Source organism: Tamandua tetradactyla, chromosome 2 (assembly GCF_023851605.1).
Source record: "Tamandua tetradactyla isolate mTamTet1 chromosome 2, mTamTet1.pri, whole genome shotgun sequence".
In the NCBI taxonomy this organism is placed as follows: Eukaryota; Metazoa; Chordata; class Mammalia; order Pilosa; family Myrmecophagidae; genus Tamandua; species Tamandua tetradactyla.
Window position 1 is genome coordinate 189,593,977 of NC_135328.1, and position 22,826 is coordinate 189,616,802.

Below are 22,826 nucleotides of genomic sequence, written 5' to 3' on the forward strand. Positions count from 1 at the left end.
AAATCACATCAAAAATCAAATCAAGGAGTTAAGGGGGGGATTTATATCCTCTCCTTCTTTATAGAAGACATTGGGCGAACATAAAGAAGAACTCAAAAAGTTTGAAAAAACATATCACAGAACTTATGGGAATGAAAGTCACAATAGAAGAATTGAAAAAACAATGGAGACCTATAGCAATAGATGTGACGAGGCAGAAGAAAGGATTAATGTACTAGAGGAATGAACATCTGAAATACTTCAGACAAAAGAAAATATAGGGAAAAGAATGGAAAAATAAGAGCAGAGCCTAAGGGAATTGAACAACAACATGAAGCCACAAATATACATGTTATGGGTGTCCCAGAAAGAGAAAAGGAAAAAGGAGCAGTAAGACTAATGGAGGAAGTAACAACTAAAAATTTCCCATCTCTTATGAAATTCATAAAATTACAGATCCAAGAAGTGCAGCATACTCCAAACAGAATAGATCCAAATAGACCTTACTAATCAGATATTTACTAATCAGAATGTCAAATGTCAAAGACAGATAGAATTTTGAAAGCAGCAAGAAAAAAACAATCCATTACATACAAGGGAAGCTTGATAAGACTGTGTGGATTTCCCAGCAGAAACCATGGAGGTGAGAAGGCAGTGGTATGATATATTTAAGATTCTGAAAGAGAAAAACTGCCAACCAAGAATTCTGTACCCAACAAAACTGTCCTACAAAATGAGGGGAAATTCAAATATTTTCAGACAAACAGTCACTAAGAGAATATATGACTAAGAGACTGGCTCTACAAGAAATACTGAAGGGAGCACTACAGGCAGATAGAAAAAGATAGGAGAGAGAAGTCTGGAGAAAAGTGTATAAATGAAGACTAACATAAAGGTAAAAAGAGAAAAAAAAGATGTGACATATAAAATCCCAAATACAAAATGGTGGAAGAAAGTATTGCCTTTACAGTAATAACATTAAATGTTAATGGATTAAACTCCTTAATCAAAAGGCACAGACTGGCAGAAATGGATTAAAAACCAGGATCCATCTATAAGCTGTCTACAGGAGACCCCCTTTAGACCCAGGGACAAAAATAGCTTGAAAGTGAAAGATTGGGGAAAGATATTTCATGTGAACAACAACCAGAAAAGAGCAAGGGTAGCTATAATAATATCAGTCAAATTAGATTTCAAAAAAGAGACAATGAAGGGCCTTATGTATTAATAAAAGGAACAATTCAGCAAGAAGACATATCAAGCATAAATATTATGCATCAAGCCAGAGTGCCCAAAAATACATGAGGCAGGGCGGGCTGCGGTGGCTCAGCGGGCAAAGTGCTTGCCTGCTATGCCGGAGGACCTCGGTTCGATTCCCGGCCCCAGCCCATGTAACAAAAACAGAGAAACAGAATACAATAAAACAAGAAAATGTTTAAAAATGTTTCCCTTTCTTCCTTCCTTCCTTCCTTCTATCCTTCCTTCCTTCTCTCTGTCTTTAAAAAAAAAAAAAAAAAAAAAAAAAAAAAAATACATGAGGCAAACACTGACAACACTGAAGGGAGAAGTAGACACCTCTACCACAATAGTTGGAGACTTCAAAACACCACTCTCATCAATGGATAGAAAATCTAGACACAGATTAATAAGAAAACAGAGATTTTGAATAATATGATAAATGAACTAGACTTCACAGACATTTATAGCACACCCCAAAAGAGTAGAATGCACATTTTTCTCAAGTGCTCATGGATCATTTTCAAGGATAGATCATAAGCTGGGTCACAAAACAAGTCTCAACAAATTTAAAAATATTGAAATTATATAAAACACCTTCTTGAATCATAATGGAATCAAGTAAGAAATCAATAACAGGCAGAGGGCCAGAAGATTCACAGACATATGGAGGCTAAGCAACACACTCTTATACAGCCAGTGAATCAAGGAAGAAATTACAAGATAAATCAGCAATCAAGGCAAAAGAGAATGAAAACACAGCATGTCAAAATTTATGAGATACAGCAAAGGCAGTACTGAGAGGGAAATTTATTGCCCTAAATGCCTATATTAAACAAGAAGAACGAACAAAAATGAGGAATTAACTGTTTACCTGGAAGAACTAGAGAAATAACAGCAAGCTAAACACAAAGCAAAAAAAGAAAGAAAGAACAATGATTAGTGCAAAAATAAATGAAATTGAGGGTATGGAAACCACAGAGAAAATCAGCAAAACCAGAAGTTGGTTCCTTGAGAAAATCAATAATATCAATGGACCCTTAACTAGGCAGATGAGAGAACACATGCGTGAGAGACCCACACAGAGAAAGAGACAGAGACAGAGGATGCAAATAAATAAAATCAGAAATGGAAGAGGGGACATAACAACTGACCCTGAAGAAATAAAGGAGGTAATGAGAGGACACTTTAAGCAACTATATGCTAAAAACTAGACAACATAGATGAAGTGGACAACTTTCTAGAACGGCCATTGTTGATTTGAGAAGAAACAGGTGACTTCAAAAAATCAATCACAAGTAAAGAGTGAATCAGGCATCAAGAAGCTCCCAAAAAAGAAAAGCCCAAAACCAGATGGCTTGACAAGTGAATTCTTTCAAGCATTCAAGGAAGAAGTAGTACCAATCCTGCTCAAACTTTTCAAAACAATTGAATTTTTTTGAAGAGGAGAAGTGACCTAACTCATTCTATGATGCCAACATCACCCTAATACCAAAGCCAAAGATACTACAAGAAAAGAAAATTGCAGAACAATCTCTTTAATGAATATGGATGCAAAAATCCTCAACAAAATACTTGCAAATTGAATCCAGCAGCCCATTAAAAGAATTACACACCATGACCAAGTGGGATTTATTCCAGGTATGCAAGGCAGGTTCAATACAAGAAAATCTCAAACCATATACAAAAATTAACTCAAAATGGATCTAAGACCTAAACATTAGAGCTAAGACCATCAAGGAACTTTGTCAGGAAAGTAAAAATGCAGCCTATGCAATGGGAGACAATATTTGGAAACCACATATCAGATAATGGTTTAACATCCAGAATATATAGAGATTCTACAATTCAACCACAAAAAGACAAACAACCCAGTTAAACATGGTCAAAAGACAACAGAGACTTTCAGAAGAGGAAATACAAATGGCTAAAAGGCACATGAAAAGATGCTTAACTTCACTGACTATTAGGTAAATGCAAATCAAAATCACAATGATGTTTATTTGGTACAAAATTTATATTTTGACTAGTGCATTTCCTATTATAACTTATGTGGACAGCTTAATTGAACACCATAAGTACATGGAATCTTGAGTAGGGCATGAGATTTTGTAGGTTTGTCCAGGGTGATGCCCCGATAAATTCCAGAGTGATTTGAACAGTGAGTAAGGAAGTATTTGCAGAGTCCCCTTGGGGGAATGATGAGAAAGGGAGAAAATTCAACTTCCCCAAGTGGAGAATTCTTGATATTCTCACAAGCAGTGGGGACAACAAAAGTAATAGGCTGAGCCCCCAATCTTGGGGTTTGTTCATATGAAACTTAACATCGCAAAGAAAAGGCTAAGCCTACTTAAAATTAGGCCTAAAAGTCACCCCCAAGAGAACCTCCTTTGTTGCTCAGATGTGGCCTCTCTCTCTCAGCCAACACAACAAGCAAACTCACTGCCCTCCCCTCTCTACGTGGGACATGACTCCCAGGGATATGGACCTTCCTGGCAACATGGGACAGAAATCCTAGAATGAGCTGGGACTCAGCACCAAGGAGTTGACAAAATCTTCTTGACCAAAAGGTGGAAGAGAGAAAGGAGACAAAATAAAGTATCAATGGCTGAGAAATTCCAAACAGAGTGGTTATCCTGGAGGTTATTCTTACGCATTAAATAGATATCACCTTTTTAGTTAACGAGTAACAGAGAGGTTGGAGGGAACTGCCTGAAAATGTAGAGCTGTGTTCCGGTAGCTATGTTTCTTGAAGATGATTGTATAATGATACAGCTTTCACAACATGACTGTGTGATTGTGAAAACCTTGTGTCTGTTGCTTCTTTTATCTACCTTATGGACAGATAAGTAAAACATATGGATTAGTAATAAATAAATAATAGGGGGAACAAATGTCAAAATAAATTTAGTAGATTGAAATGCTTGTGATCAGTGAATGGGAGGGATAAGGGGTATGGTATGTATGAATTTTTTTTCTGTTTTCTTTTTATTTCTTTTTCTGAATTGATGCAAATGTTCTAAGAAATGATCATGATGATGAATATACAACTATGTGATAAAAAAAGAATGTTCATACTGTATGTTGATTGGTTTTATTAATCAAAAAAAAAGAAAACCACACTGAGATATCATCTCATGCCCACTAGAATGACCATTATTTAAAAAAAAAAAAACAGAAAACAACAAGAGCTGGATGTTGAGAAAGAGGCACACTTACTTTGGGATTGGGGAAAAAAAAGAGGAAATATTAAACTTCCCAATCCGGTGAATTCCTGATATTCTCGACAATAGCAGGGATAACCAATTCAATGGGCTGAGTCCTAGATCTTGGGGTTTGCCCCTATGAAACTTATTCCTGTAAAGGATGAAGCTAAGCCTTCTTATAATTATGCCTAAGAGTCTCCCTTGCACAGAGAACCTCTTTGTTGCTCAAATATCTCTCTCTCTAAGCCAATTCAGCAGGTGAACTCACTGCCCTTCCCTCCATGTGGGACATGACTCTCAGGGGTGTAAATCTTCCTGGCAACATGGTACATAACTCCTGGGGATGGGCCAGGACCCGCTATCATGGGAATGAGAAGATTTTCTTGACTAAAAGGGGGAAGAGAGTAATAAGTCAAAATAAAGTTTCAGTGGCTGAGAGATTTCAAACCGAGTCGACAGATTATCCTGAAGGTTATTCTTATGCATTATATAGATATCCCTTTTTAGTTTATAGTGTATTGGAGTGGCTGGAGGGAAGTACCTGAAACTGTTGAGCTGTGTTCCAATAGCCTTGGATTCTTGAAGACAATTGTATAACTATATAGCTTTTACAATGTGACTGTGTGATTGTGAAAACCTTGTGTCTGATGCTCCTTTAATCCAGGGTATGAACAGATGAGTAAAAAAATAAGGATAAAAATAAATAAATAATAGAGTGGATAAATGTCTTTTAAAAATTGGGTAGATTGAAATATTAGTGGTACATGAGAGGGGTAAGGGGTATGGGATGTATGAGTTTTTTCTATTTTCTTTTTATTTCTTTTCCTGGAGTGATGCAAATGTCTAAAAATGATCATGGTGATGAGTACACAATTATGTGATGATATTGTGAGCCACTGATTGTATACTTTGGATGGACTGTCTGTGTGTGAAGATATCTCAATAACAATATTTCAAAGGACAGATGATTTATCAGAAATGGAGGCCAGAAGACAATGGAAATGGCATCTTTAAAGTGTTGAGAAAAAATGCAAAAATATGCTTCAAAAATTGAAGGTAAAATAAAAACATTTGCAGATAGACAAAAACTGAAAGAATCTGTTTCAGGCAGACTTACATTACAAAACTGCTAAAAGAAGTTTTAGAAGGCGAATGATACCAGATGGAAGTTCAGATCTACAGTAAGAAATGAACAGCACTAAATCTAGATCAATATAAAAGACTTGTTCAAACACACACACACACGTATGCATACATATATTCTGTGAGTTCCTTGAAGGTATGTATGTGTGTGAAATGTACTGTGGGACTTAAAGAACTTTTGTAATTAAAACATATGACAAGGGGGCAGGCAATGGTGGTTCAGTGGCAGAATTCTCGCCTGCCATACTAGAGACCTGGGTTCGATTCCCAGAGCCTACCTATGCCAAAAAACAAAAGAAAACAAAAACATATGACAAGGGTTCACAGGCCAGGAAGTGGGAAAATGAAATTATATTATTGTAAGATTTATCATGTTATTCATAAACTAGTGAAATAGTAGTTTAAGATAGAATCTGATAAAAAGTATAGAGATTGAATCAGTATTCACATACCTCTCAACAACATAAAAACATCCTGCACAAGATAATAGCACTGCGGAATCTTATAAAACATTTAAAAAACATTAACACTAATCATTTTCAAACTCTTCCCAAAAACAGAAGAAAGGGACTACTTCCTAACTCATTCTTTAGAGCCAGCAGTATCCTGATACCAAAGCCAGATAAAGACAGCACAAGAGGAGGCGGGACCAAGATGGCGGCTTAGTAAGGTGCCTGCGTCTTAGTTCCTCCTCCAAAGCAACTACTAGGTGAACTGAAACAGTGCAGAACAGCTCCCGGGGCCACGACAGGGAATGAACACACAGCGTACCCCAGTCTGGACTGGCTAGTCTGACTGCGAGACTCGGCTGCGGTGAGATCCCCGAGCGGCGCGCGATTTCCAGAGCAGCGGCAGCTGTGGCGGCCGGAGCTCCTCCCTCCGTCCTTCCCGGGCCGGCTGAGAGTCTCAGAGAGGCAAGTTTCCCAAGCCGAGGCGGCCGGCGCCCCTCTTTTGCAGGCAGCTTCCTGGTCCGGCTACGAGTCTCGGATCAGAGGGCTACCCAAGCCACGGTGACCCTCCCCCATGGGCGGCTTACTGGTGCGGTGGGGAATTCCACAGGCCGCGGCGGCCGGTGACCGACGCCCCTCCCCCGCAGGCGACTTCCCGGTCCGGTGGCGAATTCCCCAGGCCCGCTGCGGCCGGCGACCAGCCACAGGGTCCCCTCAAGCCGCGGCGGCTGACGCCCCCCCCACGCGCGGCCCCCCGAACCAACGGAGAGAATTGGATCGGAAATCCCCAGGCCGCGGAGATGGGTGACCGGGGGGATCCATTCCAAACACGTGAGACAAACGTGTGCCACGAGCGCCACCTACTGGGCAGGATAAGGAAAACAGAACCCAGAGATTTCACAGAAAAATCTTTCAACCTGTTGGGTACAACACCCAGGGAAATCTGACTAAATGCCCAGACGCCAGCAGAAGATAACGGTCCACGCTCAGAAGATTGAGAATATGGCCCAGTCAAAGGAACAAACCAATAGTTCAAATGAGATACAGGAGCTGAGACAACTAATGCTGAATATACGAACAGAAATGGAAAACCTCTTCAAAAACAAAATCGATAAATTGAGGGAGGACATGAAGAAGACATGGGCTGAACAAAAAGAAGAAATAGAAAAACTGAAAAAACAAATCACAGAGCTTATGGAAGTGAAGGATAAAATAGAAAAGATGGAAAAAACAATGGATACCTACAATGATAGATTTAAAGAGACAGAAGATAGAATTAGTGATTTGGAGGATAGAACATCTGAATTCCAAAAAGAAACAGAAACTATCTGGAAAAGAATGGAAAAATTCGAACAGGGTATCAGGGAACTCAAGGACAATATGAACCGCACAAATATACGTGTTGTGGGTGTCCCAGAAGGAGAAGAGAAGGGAAAAGGAGGAGAAAAACTAATGGAAGAAATTATCACTGAAAATTTCCCAACTCTTATGAAAGACCTAAAATTACAGATCCAAGAAATGCAGCGCACCACAAAGAGATTAGACCCAAATAGGCATTCCCCAAGACACTTATTAGTTAGAATGTCAGAGGTCAAAGAGAAAGAGAGGATCTTGAAAGCAGTGAGAGAGAAGCAATCCATCACATACAAGGGAAACCCAATAAGACTATGTGTAGATTTCTCAGCAGAAACCATGGAAGCTAGAAGACAGTGGGATGATATGTTTAAGTTACTAAAAGAGAAAAACTGCCTACCAAGACTCCTATATCCAGCAAAATTGTCCTTCAAAAATGAGGGAGAAATTAAAACATTCTCAGACAAAAAGTCACTGAGAGAATTTGTGACCAAGAGACCAGCTCTGCAAGAAATACTAAAGGGAGCACTAGAGTCAGATACAAAAAGACAGAAGAGAGAGACATGGAGAAGAGTGTAGAAAGAAGGAAAGTCAGATATGATATATATAATACAAAAGGCAAAATGGTAGAGGAAAATATTATCCAAACAGTAATAACTCTAAATGTTAATGGACTGAATTCCCCAATCAAAAGACATAGACTGGCAGAATGAATTAAAAAACAGGATCCTTCTATATGCTGTCTACAGGAAACACATCTTAGACCCAAAGATGAATATAGGTTGAAAGTGAAAGCTTGGGAAAAGATATTTCATGCAAATAACAACCAGAAAAGAGCAGGAGTGGCTATACCAATATCCAACAAATTAGACTTCAAATGTAAAACAGTTAAAAGAGACAAAGAAGGACACTATATACTAATAAAAGGGGCAATTAAACAAGAAGACATAACAATCATAAATATTTACGCACCGAACCAGAATGCCCCAAAATACCTGAGGAATACACTGCAAACACTGAAAAGGGAAATAGACACATATACCATAATAGTTGGAGACTTCAATTCACCACTCTCATCAATGGACAGAACATCTAGACAGAGGATCAATAAAGAAATAGAGAATCTGAATATTACTATAAATGAGCTAGACTTAACAGACATTTATAGGACATTACATCCCACAACAGCAGGATACACCTTTTTCTCAAGTGCTCATGGATCATACTCAAAGATAGACCATATGCTGGGTCACAAAGCAAGTCTTAACAAATTTAAAAAGATTGAAATCATACACAACACTTTCTCGGATCATAAAGGAATGAAGTTGGAAATCAATAATAGGCCGAGTGCCAGAAAATTCACAAATACATGGAGGCTCAACAACACACTCTTAAACAACAAGTGGGTCAAAGAAGAAATTGCTAGAGAAATTAGTAAATACCTAGAGGCAAATGAAAATGAAAACACAACATATCAAAACTTATGGGATGCAGCAAAGGCAGTGGTAAGAGGGAAATTTATTGCCCTAAATCCCTATATCAGAAAAGAAGAAAAGGCAAAAATGCAGGAATTAACTGTCCACTTGGAAGAACTGGAGAAAGAACAGCAAACTAATCCCAAAGCAAGCAAAAGGAAAGAAATAACAAAGATTAGAGCACAAATAAATGAAATTGAAAACATGAAAACAATAGAGAAAATCAATAAGACCAGAAGTTGGTTCTATGAGAAAATCAATAAGATTGATGGGCCCTTAGCAAGATTGACAAAAAGAAGAAGAGAGAGGATGCAAATAAATAAGATCAGAAATGGAAGAGGAGACATAACTACTGACCTCACAGAAATAAAGGAGGTAATAACAGGACACTATGAACAACTTTACGCTAATAAATACAACAATTTAGATGAAATGGACGGGTTCCTGGAAAGATGTGAACAACCAACTTTGACTCAAGAAGAAATAGATGACCTCAACAAACCAATCACAAGTAAAGAGATTGAATTAGTCATTCAAAAGCTCCCCAAAAAGAAAAGTCCAGGACCAGACGGCTTCACATGTGAATTCTATCAAACATTCCAGAAAGAATTAGTACCAACTCTCCTCAAACTCTTCAAAATAATCGAAGTGGAGGGAAAACTACCTAATTCATTCTATGAAGCCAACATCACCCTCATACCAAAACCAGGCAAAGATATTACAAAAAAAGAAAACTACAGGCCAATCTCTCTAATGAATATAGATACAAAAATCCTCAATAAAATTCTAGCAAATCGTATCCAACAACACATTAAAAGAATTATACATCATGACCAAGTAGGATTCATCCCAGGTATGCAAGGATGGTTCAACATAAGAAAATCAATTAATGTAATACACCACATCAACAAATCAAAGCAGAAAAATCACATGATCATCTCAATTGATGCAGAGAAGGCATTTTACAAGATTCAACATCCTTTCCTGTTGAAAACACATCAAAAGATAGGAATACAAGGGAACTTCCTTAAAATGATAGAGGGAATATATGAAAAACCCACAGCTAATATCATCCTCAATGGGGAAAAATTGAAAACTTTTCCCCTAAGATCAGGAACAAGACAAGGATGTCCACTATCACCACTATTATTCAACATTGTGTTGGAAGTTCTAGCCAAAGCAATTAGACAAGAAAAAGAAATACAAGGTATCAAAATTGGAAAGGAAGAAGTAAAACTATCACTGTTTGCAGATGATATGATACTGTACGTCAAAAACCCGGAAAAATCCACAACAAAACTACTAGAGCTAATAAATGAGTACAGCAAAGTAGCAGGCTACAAGATCAACATTCAAAAATCTATAGCTTTTCTATACACTAGTAATGAACAAGCTGAGGGGGAAATCAAGAAACAAATCCCATTTACAATTGCAACTAAAAGAATAAAATACCTAGGAATAAATTTAACCAAAGAGACAAAAATCCTATATAAAGAAAACTACAAAAAACTGCTAAAAGAAATCACAGAAGACCTAAATAGATGGAAGGGCATACTGTGTTCATGGATTGGAAGACTAAATATAATTAAGATGTCAATCCTACCTAAACTGATCTACAGATTCAATGCTATACCAATCAAAATCCCAACAACTTGTTTTTCAGAATTAGAAAAACCAATAAGCAAATTTATCTGGAAATTGATGCATCTCAATTGATGCAGAGAAGGCATTTGACAAGATTCAACATCCTTTCCTCTTGAAAACACTTCAAAGGATAGGAATACAAGGGAACTTCCTTAAAATGATAGAGGGAATATATGAAAAACCCACAGCTAATATCATCCTCAATGGGGAAAAATTGAAAACTTTCCCCCTAAGATCAGGAACAAGACAAGGATGTCCACTATCACCACTATTATTCAACATTGTGTTGGAGGTTCTAGCCAGAGCAATTAGACAAGAAAAAGAAATACAAGGCATCAAAATTGGAAAGGAAGAAGTAAAACTATCACTGTTTGCAGACGATATGATACTATACGTCGAAAACCCGGAAAAATGCACAACAAAACTACTAGAGCTAATAAATGAGTACAGCAAAGTAGCAGGTTACAAGATCAACATTCAAAAATCTGTAGCATTTCTATACACTAGCAATGAACAAGCGGAGGGGGAAATCAAGAAACGAATCCCATTTACAATTGCAACTAAAAGAATAAAATACCTAGGAATAAATTTAACTAAAGAGACAAAAAACCTATATAAAGAAAACTACAAAAAACTGCTAAAAGAAATCACGGAAGACCTAAACAGATGGAAGGGCATACCGTGTTCATGGATTGGAAGACTAAATATAGTTAAGATGTCAATCCTACCTAAATTGATTTACAGATTCAATGCAATACCAATCAAAATCCCAACAACTTATTTTTCAGAAATAGAAAAACCAATAAGCAAATTTATCTGGAAGGGCAGGGTGCCCCGAATTGCTAAAAACATCTTGAGGAAAAAAAATGAAGCTGGAGGTCTTGCACTGCCTGACTTTAAGGCATATTATGAAGCCACAGTGGTCAAAACAGCATGGTATTGGCATAAAGATAGATATATCGACCAATGGAATCTAATAGAGTGCTCAGATATAGACCCTCTCATCTATGGACATTTGATCTTTGATAAGGCAGTCAAGCCAACTCACCTGGGACAGAACAGTCTCTTCAATAAATGGTGCCTAGAGAACTGGATATCCATATGCAAAAGAATGAAAGAAGACCCATATCTCACACCCTATACAAAAGTTAACTCAAAATGGATCAAAGATCTAAACATTAGGTCTAAGACCATAAAACAGTTAGAGGAAAATGTATGGAGATATCTTATGAATCTTACAATTGGAGGCAGTTTTATGGACCTTAAACCTAAAGCAAGAGCACTGAAGAAGGAAATAAATAAATGGGAACTCCTCAAAATTAAACACTTTTGTGCATCAAAGAACTTCATTAAGAAAGTAGAAAGACAGCCTACACAATGGGAAACAATATTTGGAAACGACATATCAGATAAAGGTCTAGTATCCAGAATTTATAAAGAGATTGTTCAACTCAACAACAAAAAAACAGCCAACCCAATTACAAAATGGGAAAAAGACTTGAATAGACACCTCTCAGAGGAGGAAATGCAAATGGTCAAAAGGCACATGAAGAGATGCTCAATGTCCCTGGCCATTAGAGAAATGCAAATCAAAACCACAATGAGATATCATCTCACACCCACCAGAATGGCCATTATCAACAAAACAGAAAATGACAAGTGCTGGAGAGTATGCAGTGAAAGAGGCACACTTATCCACTGTTGGTGGGAATGTCAAATGGTGCAACCACTGTGGAAGGCAGTTTGGCGGTTCCTCAAAAAGCTGAATATAGAATTGCCATACGACCCAGCAATACCATTGCTGGGAATCTACTCAAAGGAATTAAGGGTAAAAACTCAAACGGACATTTGCACACCAATGTTTATAGCAGCGTTATTTACAATTGCAAAGAGATGGAAACAGCCAAAATGTCCATCAACAGACGAGTGGCTAAACAAACTGTGGTATATACATACGATGGAATATTATTCAGCTTTAAGACAGGATAAACTTATGAAGCATGTAATAACATGGATGGACCTAGAGAACATTATGCTGAGTGAGTCTAGCCAAAAACTAAAAGACAAATATTGTATGGTCCCAATGATGTGAATCGACATTCGAGAATAAACTTGGAATATGTCATTGGTAACAGAGTTCAGCAGGAGTTAGAAACAGGGTAAGATAATGGGTAATTGGAGCTGATGGGATACAGACTGTGCAACAGGACTAGATACAAAAACTCAAAAATGGACAGCACAATAATACCTAATTGTAAAGTAATCATGTTAAGACACTGAATGAAGCTGCATCCGAGCTATAAGTTTTTGTTTTGTTTTGTTTTGTTTTGTTCTTACTATTATTACTTTTATTTTTTTTCTCTATATTAACATTCTATATCTTTTTCGGTTGTGTTGCTAGTTCTTCTAAACCGATGCAAATGTACTAAGAAACGATGATCATGCATCTATGTGATGATGTTAAGAATTACTGATTGCATATGTAGAATGGTATGATTTCTAAATGTTGGGTTAATTTCTTTTGTTTCTGTTAATTAATAAAAAAAAAGACAGCACAAGAAAAGAAAATTACAGATCAATATCTCTTATGAATATAGATGTAAAAATTCTCAACAAAATACTGGCAAACTGAATCAAACAGTATATTAAAAGAATTACATACCATGACCGAGGTTGGTTCAACACAAGAAAATCAATCAATGTAGTAAATAAATATTAATAGACTGAAGGGGGAAAACCACACATTATAGCAATTGAGGCAGAAAAAGCATTTGACAAAATCCAACTCACTTCGTGATAAAAACCTTCAGAAAACTAGGAACAGACAGGTACTTTCTTAACATGATAAAGGGTATTTATGAGAAATTTACAGTAAATATCATATTCAATGGTGAAGCCCTGAATGCTTTTACCCTAAGATCCGGAACAAGACAAGGATGCCACTGTCACCATTGCTATTAAACACTGTACTGGAAGTTCTAGCCAGAGAATCAGGTAAGAGAGGGAAATAAAAGGCTTCCAAATTGGAAAGGAATAAGTCAAATTATCCTTATTCATGATCCTACATACAGAAAATCACAAAGAATCCACAAGACAGCTACTAGAATTAATAAACAAATTCAGTAAAGTTGCTGGATACAAGCTAAACATGGAAAAGCCAACTACAGAAGTCAGTTGGGTTTCTATACACCAGTAATAAATCTGAAAAGGAAATCAAGAAAACAATTCCATTTACAATAGCATCTAAAAGAATAAAATACCTAGGAATATATTCTAACAGAGGTGAAAGACTTGGATACTGAAAACTACAAAACATTGCTGAAAGAAATTAAAGTCCTAAATAAACAGAAAGAACTTGTATTCACGGGTTGGAAGATTAAGTATTGTTAAGATGTTAACACTGCCTAAAGTGATCTATAAATTCAATGCAAGCCCTATCAAAATTTCAGCAGCATCTCTTGCAGAATAGAAGAGCTAATCCACAAATTCATATGGAATTCCAAGCAGCCCCAACTAGCCAAAAAAGTCTTGAAAAAGTACAAAATTGGAGGGTTCACTTCCACTTTGCATTGGTGTGGTACATTTGTTATAATTGATAAAAGCACATTTTTATAATTGTACTATTAATTACAGTCCATTGTTTAACTTAGGGTTCACTGTTTGGGTTGTGCAGTTCCATAAATTTTTTTAAAAAATTCTATTCTACTACCATGTAGATAATCTAAAATTCCTCCCATTTTTACCACATTCAAATATATAATTCAGATGTGAATTATATTCATAATGTAGTACTGCAATACCACTATCCATTACCAAAACTTTTCCATCAACTGTGGTGGTTGGGACCATATTGACCCAGAAAAACATTTTCTTATACTTAATCCATTCCTGTGGGTGTGAACCCATTGTAAATAGGATCTTTTGATAAGACTACTGGAGTTAAGGTGCAGCCCAACTGAATCAGGGTAGATCTTAATCTTCTTGCTGGAATACTTTTTAAATGGAATGAATACAGAGAGAGAGAGAGAGAGAGAGAGAGCGAGCCAGGACACATGAAGCTGAAATCAATGAAACCAGGAGGAGAAGGGAGAGACCAGCAGACACCACCATGTGCCTTGCCACCTGGCAGAGGAGCCAAGGTTCCCTGGTAGGTATTCCTCAGGAAGAAAGTATCATCTGGATTTGAACATTTTCTCAGCCATAAATGATAAGCTAATAAATTTCCATTGTTAAAGCCAACCCATTTTATGTTATCTACTTTAAGCAGCTTAGAAAATGAAAATACCATCTGATTGGGGGAAATTGAATCCGAGAAGAAAGAAGTGACTTCTGCACAGGTACGTGGCTGATCAATGGCAGAGCTAGGAGCTGAACCAGCATCTTTCTAATGGCAATGCCCATGCTTGTTCCATTACACCTTGCTGTGCCTTTGACTCATTTCTTATCTGGGTTATAGCAACAATCTCTCATTGCTTTTCCTGTCTCCAGTGTTCTCCATAGCCCATTCTCCAGGCTGAAGCAAGCCCAACTTCCTAAAACACTGCATTGTACACCTTAACTCAACATTGGCTGGTTTTTCTTTGGTAATATGGGTGTAAATTGTTTGATTTGGCATTAAATGGTGGAAGGAATCAATTTGTTTGGTGACCTTAGGCAAATCATCTTCGATTACAAACTAATCCAAGCCAATTTGTTTACTTATTAATTATATAATAATAATAAATATGTATTTATTGATTCCTGAGTGGTTTTTTGTTATCAAGGGGAGGAAGGCAGATAATAATTTCTAACACTGAGAGATGAACATGTGTTCATTCCCCAGACTTTACTACCAAATCATGTGTTACAATGGAAGCAAGTCTCAGAATTAAACCTGCCACTTGATCAAATATTTATTAACAAGCAGGCAAAACCAGTCATACAACTTGTAGACTTGATGAAATTCCAGCTCTTGGCCCATTTAAGCACTCTGCCAAGCACATTGCATGAAAGGTTTCTTTATGTAACAAGAATATTCTAGCACCAGGATCAAACTAACCCCCTAGTCAGAATAAGGTATCAGGGGAGAAAAGGACTGAAGAGTTCCTAGCCCTTAAAACCACTCTGAGAAATATTGTTGCTAGGCCCACTAGATTCTCATATCTTGGTCACGAAGGTTGGAGGATCCACGTACGATATTTCTAGCCAAATCACATATCTTGACACCACTCATTTTACCCATAAAAACTATATTTGACATCTAGCATCTAGCCACATCTAACTGCTCTTTAGTGCTGACTGGAGATGAAGGTGGTTGACATTATTGCAATAAGTGCTACTAGAACGTGGACTATTGATTGGAATTTCTCAGATACTAACCACTTCTAGAGTTTGATATTTCTTATTAGGGTACTTCAAGTGTTACAAATGGTCTCCAGGTTTTACACTGAAAGTAGCTCACACACATGTATATTACACTTTCTAGTTTGAAATATTAAAAGTAAAATATAGACAACATAACACCTTCCCCTTCTGGGGTTCACTTGTTTAGATGAGGAGAAAGGATGAGCTGATTTCTAAAGTTTCTCCCAGAGTTGACTTTTTATGATTTTATAAATTAATTTTATCTGGGTTAATATCATGGGAAAACTTGCTAATAATTGCTAGAGGGTCATTCAGCATGAAAACCTCTTTTCTAGAACATTCCCATATTTTCTTCAAAGGATCTTTCTTTCCAAAATAGCACTTCTTTCCCCTCGCCCCTGTTCTAGTTTGCTAGCTGTCAGAATGCAATATACCAGAAATGAAATGGCTTTTAAAAAGGGGGAATTTAATAAGTTCCTAGTTTACAGTTCTAAGGCTGAGAAAATATCCCAATTAAACTAGGAATCTCCTCCTTTCGTCAAAATGTTTCCTCTTTTATAGGATTTCAGTAAAGTAATCAAGACCCACCTGGAAGGGGTGCAGACACATCTCCACCTAATCCAGTTTAACAACCATTTTTCATTGAGTCACATCTCCAGGGAGGTGATCGAATTAAAGTTTCAGACATACAGTACTGAATAGGGATTAGAAGAAACAGCTGCCTTTACAAAATGGAATTAGGATTAAAACATGGCTTTTCTAGGGTACATACATCCTTTCAAACTGGCACAACCCCCAACCACATTATCACTCTCTAACCTTTAGCACCCTTTATTTTTCTTCAAAGGACTTATCACTGCCTGATCTATTAAATATTTATCTACGTATTGTCTATTGTCTATCTACTGCTACAAGAATGTAATCTTCATAAGAGTTTATTCAAAACAGTATCACTTGGCCTGGCCAATTTTCAGGTGCTGCATAGCACCAAGATATAGCAACTTAAAACAACCATTTATTTCTGTAATTTTGGCTGGGTTTAGCTGGGCGATTCTGCTGTCTCACCCTTGGTCACTCTTGTGTTTGCATTCATATGGAGGCTCAGTAGGGCTGGATGGTCCAGGATGATCAGGTCTGACCGTTTGCTGTTGGCTGGGATGTCTTGATTCTCCTCTATGTGGTTCATTCAAAAGGATAGCTTGGGTTTCTGAAATGGTGGTGGCAGTAGTTTAAGATAATGAAAGTGGAAGCTACACAGCCCCTTAAGGCCCAGCCTCAGAAGCCACACAATTTTACTTTCACCATATGCTGTCAACCAATGTAAGTCACAAGTTCAGCCCAAATTCAAGAGATGGAGAACAAGATTCTGCCTCTTGATGGGAAGAATGGCAAAATCACTATGTAAAAGGGAGACGACAGAACGCCATGATTATTCTCACAATCTTCCACAATGATCCACAATGATCCTTTGTTGTCATTCCCTAAAAATCTTATCATCATTCCTGTCTCCATGCCTTTACCCATTCCATTTTCCCTGCCTAAAATAGTATCCGTTTTCTTCTTTGCCTATATAAACACGGACATAAACATCAGTTTTTCACTGATGTTTAGCAACCATGGCCCCACCCTTTACTGGCCCCACCTTGGCCAGTAAAACCTTAGTCATTATAACAACTGTGACAAATCCCCTGATTGAATACCAGTGGCAAAATCACCTTTTGGCCCATAGTGGATACAATATCGTTTTGTCTAGCTGTACCCCAACTATCCCCCCCATGACTTCCTCATACTGATCTACTTTTAGTTTCCCAAACATAACATGCTGCATCAAGCCTCTACACATGCCTTGCATGTCTTCTTCTCCCCACGTTGGCCTGCAGAATTCCAATTCATCTTCAAAAATCAGTTCAGGGATCATCTCTTGCTGACTTTCCCAAGGTGAAGCCATTTGCCCCACCTCAGGCCCCCAAAGCCACTTGATTTTAATCTGGTGATATAAATTCAGAAAACTTTCTACTAGTAGATCTATCATTCCACCACACAAATCAATATTAAAAAGAAAGTCTGAAATTACATGTCTATGAAATAATAAGCTATGAAATTTAACATGCTTAGCTCATCCCAAAGTTGTTCCATTTATATTTGCTCTTCCATTATTGCACACTCTTGTTTGCTTGCCTGTTTCCAACCCAGCAATGTGAAACTCTTTGAGAACAAGGCTGTATTTTATTTATCTTTATATTTTCAGCATCTAGAATAGGCTTAAAATAGGTGCTCAAGATTTCTCAAATAAGTGGATGAGTATGTTATGGGTACTTTAGGTTGTGGCAAAGGACATTCTGCACACAAAATAGCTGATGGGAAAAGGCCCTGGTACTTTTTTTTTTTTTTAGGCTATGATATTTTAATGATTCAGTCAGCAATTATTTATTAAGTGTCTACAATGTGTCAGGTCCAGTGCCATTTTTAAAGGTCAGGGGTTAACTATAGTAAGCAAGAAAAATAGCCCTGGCCTTCAAGAGGGCACTTTGCAAAAGAAGCTTTTTAAATATATAGAAAAATGGCAAGGGGTCGTTTTTAAAAGCAGATACTTGGAGAAAATAAGCATTTCATGCCACCAAAGGAAACTTTAAGTAACTCTGAACAATCTTAAAATGAAAAGAAAATGGTTTTAGGATGGAGTGGCTGCTAACCATGGATGGATTGACATGACCAAGACATAACACATGGTGGCGCTGCTTCCCAGGGATGAAGATTAAAAATCCGTGTTTGGTGATTCTAGAGGTTTTAGGACTTTAGAAAAGCAAGTCGATCTCAAACTTGGTTCAGAGGAATAACAGCACTAGAAAATAAACATGGTAGGCTTTCTCAATTTGCAGAGAAGTTGAAATAAAAGATACAATTTAGTTAATTTTCTCCTTCCAAACTTTCTTAAGCCTTTGGGGCCTGCATTTGATTGTGTACCAGTGAGCAAATAAAAATAGAATACTTTGGAATGGGCTGAGCATGTTAAGTTCCATGGCTTATGATTTCATGGACATGTAATTTCAGTATTTCTTTTTAATATTGATTAGTGTGATGGAATGATAGATTCTACTAGCAGAAACTTTTCTGAATTTATATTACTGGATTAAAATCAGCAATATTGCAAAGCATTTCCTACAAATACCATACTTTCAGGTGCTCTGTCAGTTAAGCCAATCTGAGAATCATGAGCTGATCCAAGGTCTGTAAATAAGACAGCAGGGCTCTGAAAAGCTAAATGACTTACATAAGGCCATAAAGTCATCTATGGGACAGGCTCAGGCTAATCCCTTTAAACACTACAGATCTTTCCCTTGCAGCCACCTTCCATCTCCATCAAAAGGTACTCTAGGAACTTCAGCTTCCTTTCTTCACCTCTCATTCATTACTCAACCAATTACAAACTGCCTTCTATCCCCACACCCACCAATAAGATCCTATCATCATCCTCTTTTCCTCTCATGTCTCACTCTATCCACCTTTATCCTTTTATTATTAATTTCTACACTGACGATTCCAAAATATGCATCTATAGCACTCACTCTCATATTTAGAGGGCTAAGATTTTGGGGGCGCTGACTCCGTGCCAGAAGTAATTATAAGTCTCATCTTATTACTCTTCACAGTAACCTTGTGATTTAAGTAATACTGTTACCTCCATTTTAGCAGATGAGGAAACTAAAGGCCTTTAAAAAGCTAGTAACGGGGAGTCACACCCTGTTCTGACTTCAGGGATCCTAGAAGCCATCCAAGAGAACTTGCCTGAGTAGTCTCTGCATTTTCCCTCCTTTCCCTGCTCTAGTTTCCCAGTAGCATTTATTATTGTCTGAAATTTTATTTATGTCTATTTATTTTCTGTTCCAAAAGGACAAGCACTTTGTATTATTTACCAATAGCTATTCTCTACCTTGAGCAGGCATCAAAATCATTTCAAAAGCTTGTTAAAACCCACAGTGGTGAGACTTCCTGCCCCCAAAGTTTCTGATTCAACATGCCTGAAGTGGGGTCTGAGAATTGCATTTCTAACAAGTTCCCAGATGATGCTGATGTTGTTTGTTGGTCTGGGAACCACACATTGAGAACCAAGAACATCCCTGGCTCATGGTAGGGGAATCAATAAATATTTGTTGAATGTACTTGACATATATTATTCTTCCCGAATTCTCTCTCAAAAGTGTATCTTCAAATCTCTCTGCAACTTGTGAAAGAAATTTTCAACTCCCTAATGAAGTATCCAGCAAATGTCAAACTTGTCTAATCATTTGCACCTCAAACCTACTCTGCTTATCTCATAATCACCTCTACTCTGTCTTCCAAATTCAAAATTTTCAATTCTTTCCTTTCATTCCTCCATCTAATCAGTCTCCAAGTTTTGTTGATTCTACCAATAAATGGCTCTTAACTATAACACCCATTTCCCAGCACCTTAGAAAACTTGGAAGAGGGAACCAGCGGAGAGGGTGACCAACCATCCCAGTTTGTCCGGCAGGGTCCCAGAGATGTGGGAGTTTCAGTGTTAAAACTGGGAAAGTCCTGGGCAAACTGGGACTAGTTGGTCATCCTACTGGTGGATAGAACTGTGAGTGGGAGAGGTGGTAGGTGTGGTAAATAGGCTGATTTTTCTTTCCTTGCGCTCTTTGTTCTCCTCATGGTGCCCTTCGATGGCCTAACCCAACCTGAAGCCTGACCACAAGATGGAGTAATGCAGTGCCGGGAGGTTCATTTTGCTGTGACACAGGGCAGGAGAAAGAAAGGACAGGAAATGGACCTGGAGTAGCAAAAAGATAACCAACCTACTGGCAAAACTGGGATTAGAATTCTCTGGGATTACTGTGACTCCAAAGCTTTTACCTTTTTGCTTTACAGAAAGATTGAAGTGGGATGGATGACAAAGATAGTCTTTGCTATGTGAGCAGACCACAATGTTTCTTTTCTTTTGTGCTCCGTGGCATGAATGTCATACACAAGAAGGGGCAGACGGAATATAGCTGGCTGAAGGGCTGGAGCAATTGGAGAAGTCCCCCAGAGGTGCCTGGACTCCCGCTGGAAAGATTCAGAACACCACAGGAGCCCTGGGACCTCCTCCCAGCTCACTAACCGCCTGGAGGGCTCACTCCTCAAATTGCGCTGGATGGGAGTGGCCGAGCTATGGCAAGGGTCAAAGGTCAAAGATCACCACTGGCTTGTTACCTTCTTGCAAGGCCAGAAACCCGATCTCCCGATACTTTAGCGCACCTTCACCCCAGCACCCGCTCAGCTGACAAGACGAATCGCGACCCGCCAACCCGACCCAGATTATACTACTCGGAGGCGCTTAGTGATTGGTAGGACGGAGTGGGGGGCAGAGACTCCGAAAGCCTCTTTCCGATTGGTGCAAATCATCGAGGGTGGGGCTTCCACTCCGGCTGGGCGCGAAAGCTCGAAGCGGGCAGCATAGCTGAAGACGGCTGGAGCGGGTACTCCCAGACAAGGAGCCGGAAAGCTGCTTGGTCCAGAGCACAGCGCTGTGGTGACTGGAATCATGACGGGAGACGTGGCTCCTGAGGTGAATGTATGTACGTCCCTCCATCCGGGCTGTTGAGGCCCGGCGCCGAGGGGCGGGGAGGGGCACTGATGGAGACTAGCAGAGCCGGGTTCGCCTGGCCTGGAGGACTACAACTCCCGGCGTGCCCCGCGGCCGGCTCGGCGGCCCCGGGACTCTGCGGGTTACTTTTCCGCGGGCGGATTCCTGCAGTTCCTGGATTCCCGCTCTCCGGCTTCCGGAGTCTTTGCGGCGCCCCTTGCCTGCAGCCAATTGTTGTCTAGCGCTTGCCCATCTCTCCTCCACCTGCCTCTCTGCTTTGGCGCGTTTCCTGACGCGGTTGCTTTTCCTCTTAAATCGCCCCAAAAGAGGAAGGCCCAGGCCGAATAGGGTCGCCAGAGTGCAGGGCAGGATTCTCGATAGAGGCAGCGTTGTTGGGAAGTTTGAGATTTGAGTCTAGAAGGGGCCTTTGATGTCCTCGCGCGCTGATGTCACCCTAAGCCCTCCCTCCCTCTCCCCCCGTTCTCCGACTAGGCCCGCTGTGGGGAAGGAGCGGTTTCGAGCCTTCCCGATTGATGGCTGACTTTTGGGCTTAAAAACTACATTTCCAGATTCCTACTGTTTTCTGGGGTGCAGAATTTAAGGCGGCAAAACAAAAAGAAACAATAAAAACCCCTCTGGCTAAAATATCTAATAGTTTTTAAATCAAAATTAATTCGAAACATTGATAATGTGTTCCTGACCAAATGGGGGAAAAGAAATGTAATAAAATAAAATTTCAATAACTAAGAGATTTTAAATAGAGTCGGGAGACTGTTCTGGAGGTTACTCTTATGCAGGCTTCAGCTAGATATTGCAAAATGCCATGGTATGCTAAATCCCAACCAACAGTATTCCTGAAAACCCTAAAGAATACCCAGTACTCTGAGACTGTATAATAAAGTTTCACTTACTGAGTTTGCTTTTCTGAAACCTAAAACCTCCAGATTGTTCCTATACCAGCTAATCCCTGAAACCCAGAGGTACCAGTCTCTCCAAGAACATCAACCAGCTGCATCCCCCTACCCCATAAGGTCAACACCCCTTTTCAACATGAAGATTTTAGAATGGTCATTCCCCAAATAGCCCTAAAGTTTGGGAGAAGGTTCAAAGGAGAAGGAGGAGTTATAACCCAGAAGATAGGATTTAACAAATCAGTATGACTATTGAATCATATTGATATTTCTTTTTAGTCTCCAGTGTATTAGAATAGCTAGGGGGAAATATCTGAACTTGTGCAAGTGTAACTCAAATCATACTTTGAAATTTGTTCTGTAACTACTTGTTAAAATGTACTTTGAAATTTATCACTTTTTTGCATGTTATTTTTCAAAATAATTGTTTTTAAAAAAAGAACAAGAAACCCACAAAAATCAAAATTAATGCAAAAAATTCCATGATTTGATAATTGAAC

The 22,826-nt window shown here is 38.7% G+C and overlaps 2 protein-coding genes across 3 annotated transcripts in view; one reads left to right on the top strand and one right to left on the bottom strand.

Annotated features, from left to right (window-relative positions):
* LOC143674514 (protein argonaute-4) overlaps window positions 1–21,132 on the bottom strand; it is a 104,478-nt gene extending 83,346 nt beyond the window's left edge. Inside the window, exon 1 of the mRNA XM_077150319.1 lies at window positions 21,043–21,132. The gene's annotated coding sequence lies outside the window, so the exon portion shown is untranslated. The remainder of the gene's footprint in view (window positions 1–21,042) is intronic.
* Window positions 21,052–22,826, top strand: part of CLSPN (claspin) — a 31,755-nt gene continuing 29,980 nt past the window's right edge. Inside the window, exon 1 of one of the 2 annotated variants that reach the window (XM_077150317.1) lies at window positions 21,052–21,403. In XM_077150317.1, coding sequence (XP_077006432.1) covers window positions 21,374–21,403 — 30 coding nt within the window. In that variant the 5' untranslated portion in view covers window positions 21,052–21,373. The remainder of the gene's footprint in view (window positions 21,404–22,826) is intronic. The other variant, XM_077150318.1, reaches the window with a different exon arrangement.